General features: G+C 37.7%; 1 protein-coding gene across 1 annotated transcript; it reads left to right on the top strand.

The window, feature by feature from the left end:
- Window positions 1–313: 313 nt before the first annotated feature.
- On the top strand, window positions 314–3380 carry ccn1l1 (cellular communication network factor 1, like 1). Its single transcript, XM_016275267.1, has 5 exons — window positions 314–421; window positions 1058–1271; window positions 1560–1907; window positions 2150–2334; window positions 2898–3380. Exons 1-5 carry the CDS (start codon window positions 347–349, stop codon window positions 3207–3209), a joined length of 1134 nt encoding a protein of 377 aa, XP_016130753.1. The 5' UTR covers window positions 314–346; the 3' UTR covers window positions 3210–3380.
- Window positions 3381–6043: the final 2663 nt, after the last annotated feature.

Below are 6043 nucleotides of genomic sequence, written 5' to 3' on the forward strand. Positions count from 1 at the left end.
CGCTATATCTTTTTCTCTGTATGTCTAAAGTGACCTGTCAAATCTGTGTGTTTGTGCGTGTGTGTGTGTGTGTGTGTGATGTCAGAGGGGGCTGTGCACAGCTGTCTATAAAAGTGGCAGTCACTAAGGGAATCTGGTGAGAGCAGAGCTTTACAGTTTTATGCATTTATCAATTCATAAACAGACTTCAAGAGAAAGGGGCGAGTGGGGATTGTAAACCAGACTAATTATTTTTGAACTGACAGATGCAGAGAGGATCTAAATCAGAAGGCACTTTTTGAACATCCAAAAAACTACTTTGTAACTCATCCAAGCATAAACGTAATCATTTTGGATAAAACTAACTATGTCCCCTCTGAGGATCATAGCAAGGCAAGGACATTTCATCACACTGGTGCTGCTGTCATGGGCCGTTGTGGAGGTGAGTTTTTGTGCTCTAATTGATGGTTTGAACTTGAATGTGCATCATTATATGCTCATTATCTGACATTCAAGTTGACTTTAATATTATAATTGCCAATAAATGCAGCAAATTACCTTTACCATTTAGGAAACATTAAAAAGTTTTACTGCTCTTTTATAAACTATGATTTGAGACCTTTATTCATCAATGATTTGAATAAAGTCCTACTGTTGTAATATGCACTGGTATAAAAATCGCTTAATCACAATGTCAGTTTTCGGTTGCAGATAAAATGTTTACATTAAGTATCTGTTACAGATAAAAGCATTTTAGTACAGGCAGTGACGGGGCATTGAATCCCCTTTTTGCCTTATTTGTGTCAGGTTTTGGCTTACAGACCCAGTACTATTCTTGTATGTGGTCAAATTTAGAGGCAGCATGAATTTATAACGACTTTATGGTGGCTGAGGAGGTTACTGCAATTAATCAACTGCTTCATTGCAAAACTATGGCATTTTAAATTCTTTCTTTAATTTTTGAAAGGAAAGCAACTTATTATCTCTTGATTTATGAGATGGAAGAAAGAAAAATCTCTCATATAATCTAATGCATTCCAAGATCCGTCCTTACTTGTTTCCTTCTGTGCTTTCTCAGGTGCAAGGAGGCTGTCCACTGAAATGCTCTTGTCCTTCCTCGCCCCCCTCGTGTCCTCCGGGTATAAGTTGGGTTCTGGACTCATGTGGGTGCTGTCGGGTCTGTGCCAGGCAGTTTAACCAAGACTGCAGCCCTACTGAGCCCTGCGACCACATTAAAGGACTGCGCTGCCACCTAGGGGCCGCTGGAGACCCTGACAGAGGCGTGTGTAGAGGTAAGAGGATTAAGGACATATTAGACAGTACTTAATGTTAACCACAATTAAAATATTAAAAATCGTTAGATGAAAAACATTTTTAAAAAGCCTAAACTGATTTACTGGTGTTAGTTGGTTTAAGCAAACCAGCCAACAGACCAGACTGGGAGAACCAGCATAACATTGTTAACCCATAATTATATTAAAAAATAATAATGAATTTAAATCTGCACTTTATATATTTATTAATGCTAACTGTGGCACTCCTGCTAACCAAGCAATATAACGGTTAATTCTGACGACTAGCTGAAGCTCAAGGTCGTCCATGTGAGTTGGATGGACGGGTCTATCAGCACAGCGAGGACTTTCAGCCAACTTGTGAGCATCAGTGCACGTGTGTGGATGGAGTAGTCGGCTGCGTCCCACTGTGCCCACACCGCATCTCTCTACCCGACTGGCGCTGTGTCCGCCGCCGCCTCACCAAACTGCCCGGCCGCTGCTGCCAGGAGTGGGTGTGTGATGATGACAACCGCATTGCTGAAGTGGATCCGTTGCCTGACGCTCATCCACAAAAGCACACAGACCTAATAGGCAACGAGTTACGTGTAGCTCCATCTACTTCTTGGGACAGCAGTGCAGGAGCCCCATATCAAGGTAGATGAATAACATTGCCATTAAAATTTAATGTACCGTTATAGAAAAAAAACTGAAATAAAAAATGACATAAGACATTCTGTATAGCCTACTGTACAGTAGTGTTTCCCAACTTTTGATCACAGAAAAAAAAATTAATCATGGTTATAAACACTGGTTATTTTTATATGGTTTTGATATGTTGCTCATAGTTTAGGAATTACAGGCTCATTCAGCATATTCCTCTTCTTTTTTTTTTTTAGAGTCCCACGACTTCCTTCCACCCACCTGCTTACTGCAGGTCACTGATTGGTCCCCGTGCTCAGCTACCTGTGGAATGGGCGTGTCCAACCGTGTAACCAATAGTAATCCTGAGTGTCAGCTCCTCAGTGAAACTAGGCTCTGTCAGATACAGGAGTGTGGCCTCAACCCTGCACCATCACTGAAGGTAAGTGGTGGCTGCAGTCAGATATATATATATATATTTTTTTATTTTAAATGTAAAGTTATAAAATGATAAAGAATTTTTTAGTAGTAGTAATTTTCTAAATAGTTTCAACATTATACCATCACTGAATGTGTGGTAAAAAAAATAGATCTATATCTGGGAATACAATAAATAATATCATATTTAATCAATACAAAATATATATACACGTATATATATATATATATATATATATATATATATTATAACTAAAGCTATTAAAATTTGTTTTAGCTAAATAAACGCATTTGTAAATGTGTATCAGATCTTTATCGGGGAATACCATAAAGAATATAAAATCTAAATATACAATTTAAACAATATACATTTTAAACAATATAAAATTATAGAACAAATAAATGTATACATATAATCATCTGCTTATAGATTTTTACAATTTTAATAATATTACTAATTTTGATATTTTGATTTTGATGTTTGGTCAACGGCTTCTGTTCTGTTATTGAAGTAGATTTCTCTCTCTCTCTCTTTCTCTTTCTCATCCTCTTCATTCCTTTATTCAGAAAGGAAAGAAATGTCAGAGAACCACACGACCACCGAAACCTGTACAGATCGTATTTGCAGGATGCTTCACTGTTCGCCGTTACCGGCCTCGTTCATGTGGATCCTGCTCAGACGGTCGCTTCTGTGTTCCCTCTGTGACACGTACAATCCCTCTACACTTTCACTGTCCCGAGCCAGAACGAGACGACTTTACCCGCAACGTCATGTGGATACACCGCTGCAGCTGCAGTCAAAGAAACAGCAGACAGGACCTGCCATCACAAGCAGAGTTCTTCAATCTGCCAAATGATATACACACATACACACACTGACATTAGTTTAAGAACACATTTAAAGGCATTTTCTCAATATTCTACTGTACCCAGTTTTCTGTGGAAATGTTTTAGTCCAGCATTCATCAATACAACAGTAGTCTCAATATAACAATAATATGTATATAAATTATATATACATTGCTGTTATATCAGGTTTGACTGTAAAGCTTATTTGATTTGAGGAAAAACATACCATAGTATAATCCATACCATAGTACAGGGGTGGCGGACGTCAGTCCTGGAGAGCCGCAGCCCTGCAGAGTTTTGCTTCAACCCTAATCAAACACACCTGAACAAGCTAATCAAGGTCTGAAGGGTTACTAGGAAGCTACAGGCAGGTGAGTTTTAATTAGGGTTGGAGCTGAACTCTGCAGGGCTGCGGCTCTCCAGGACGGGAGTTCGCCACCACTGCCATAGTACATACACAGGCTAATAATTCAACATTCATACCCTTTTGTTGTATTCATAAAACCAAATTTACTGTATATAATGTAAATATGTATTAATCCCACTGTACATATATGATTGTTTCTATTTTATAATATTTAACAGACTTCAGTTTTTGTGAAGTGTCATATTCAAATCTCAATTTTTTGAGGTGAATGGCAAATAACAAATATGGAGCAAATAAATTAATTTGTATAATTACAACAGTTTACACTTTGGCTTTGTGTTCTTTGTGTATGATATTGACAAAATAACACTGAATAGAATAGAATAGACGTGGAATTGCAATACAAATTATGCTGTTTTAGCAATTATGTTACTAATCATAAAAAAACAAATCTGTCTTCTAAATTACAAAATGTTCACTGATACCTTCATTAGAACACAACATGGCCAGGCCAATATTTCTAAAGGACTTTGATGTTGCCACTTTCATATTTCCTCTTGTTCAGTTTCTCTCTGCTTTATCTCTGTCTCTTACTGTCTCACAGACATCTAAATCTTTCAGCACTGCTATGACAGGGGAACAGGAAATGTCTGAATGTGTTGAGAATGTGCAGGATGGCAGGTGGAAATATGTGATGACTGTACAATCCCACAGATACATTTGAGCCACACACACACAGTGAATATTTGTCACTCTTTGATTAGTCAGAATATGTTTTGTCTGCATGTCCGGTAACACACCCACCGCTTATGTGACCGAATCTATTAAATACGATACAGTCACAGTCTTCCATAGGTATGTTCTGTGTGTAGTTAAATCCAGTCTTAAGCGCTTCTTATAAAACGTACACACACAGTGAATATTTGTCACTCTTTGATTAGTCAGAATATGTTTTGTCTGCATGTCCGGTAACACACCCACCGCTTATGTGACCGAATCTATTAAATACGATACAGTCACAGTCTTCCATAGGTATGTTCTGTGTGTAGTTAAATCCAGTCTTAAGCGCTTCTTATAAAACGTTTCTGTATTTAAAGGTTCTTCTTTATTTAAATACGCATAAAAACGTCCATTAAAATAGGGAAGCTATAAATAGATTTTGAGCTCCAGATTAAATGTGAATATTAGCGCCCTCTATTGGCTAAATGACACCTCAGAAGTGGAAACGATAAAGAACTTTAAAAGTGGAAACTCTTGTCTTCAGGGCTCGAAATTGAGAGGGAATGGCATCCCCCTGCTGGTGGAAAAAAATGACCCCCCTAACCATCCCCTTTAGATTGATAATGTTGTGTATTATATCAAATTGATCGTGCAAATGAAATGTTACAATTTTCTACTTATGGTAATTCACGAACTAAATAACGGCGATTGACCAATCAGAACTCTGTACTGTAACAAGCTGTAACAATGCAAGTTACCATTCGTGCAAAATGGTTCAAGCGCAACTTTTGAAGTTCTTTAAAAAGAACACAACAGAAACAGAAAAGGTATGATTTTTTCCTTGATTAGAATTGAAAGACATTCCCCTGACATAATGTTTGTGCTGTATGTGTGACTGTGAGGGACTAGAGACGATAGGAGAGCTGGCGAGTAGGCCTATGTCACCGACTTTGCAAAAAATACAGTTAGAATGCCCTTATAATTCAAGCAATGAACGAAAAAATACCCATGTATGAGTTTTTATGTTTTTATATTCATTGCTCAAGCAATGTACTTTTCTGAATATCAGCACATAAATATGCTAATAATTTTATACAACAGTGTAGAGCGGTGTTTCAATCCTTGAATGAATGAATCTGTTTTTGAACGAATCATCTGAGCCAGCGATTCAACGGTCCATTCACTTGTTTCGTTTCTAATTGAATCAGCCGTTTTGAACGAATCGTTTGATTTGAATGATTCAATAAATCATTTTTATTTTTTATACCTAAAAAACCACCTACTGGCGGCTTTATTGTCCTCTTTATTTATCCATGACAGTTCTAAACCAGCCACAAGGTGCCAGCACAAAAACACATTCAGCAAAATATTGTTTAATTAGCAGTATTGACCCAAATTCCTCCATTTCAGGCCCCAGAAGGAAAAAAAAGCTTAATAAGGTTTGGTTTAATTAGACTAATTTTTCATTAAATAAAAACCTTTTTAGACAAAGTTTGTAATCATTGTGTAAAATTTGCTACGGGATAAGCCTGTATTTTTTTCAGTATTCACAGTCCCCCCTCCCCCTCTTTACTGTCAGTTCTTTATCTCTTTATCTCTTTCCCTCCCTGGCTTAAATATTTTCTCACCCATACTGATGTGACCTGTCCATCTCTCATGGTCTTCTCTCCGTCTATTTCCTTTCTCTATCTCATGCAAAAGGTTGAGTTTCTATGAAACAATGGGGCCACCAGGGAGATGGGTACCAGGGGGTTGGGGGAAAGGAGGGGGGGGGGGG

Source organism: Sinocyclocheilus grahami, unplaced genomic scaffold (genome assembly GCF_001515645.1).
Source record: "Sinocyclocheilus grahami isolate Dianchi unplaced genomic scaffold, SAMN03320097.WGS_v1.1 scaffold92.1, whole genome shotgun sequence".
Taxonomy (NCBI): Eukaryota; Metazoa; Chordata; class Actinopteri; order Cypriniformes; family Cyprinidae; genus Sinocyclocheilus; species Sinocyclocheilus grahami.

Bases quoted from the DNA above. Each gene is read 5' to 3' on its own strand.
- ccn1l1 (XM_016275267.1), top strand. From the start codon at position 347: ATGTCCCCTCTGAGGATCATAGCAAGGCAAGGACATTTCATCACACTG. The intron at 422-1,057 runs GTGAGTTTTTGT...GTGCTTTCTCAG, and splicing joins TGTCATGGGCCGTTGTGGAG to GTGCAAGGAGGCTGTCCACT. The intron at 1,908-2,149 runs GTAGATGAATAA...TTTTTTTTTTAG, and splicing joins TGCAGGAGCCCCATATCAAG to AGTCCCACGACTTCCTTCCA.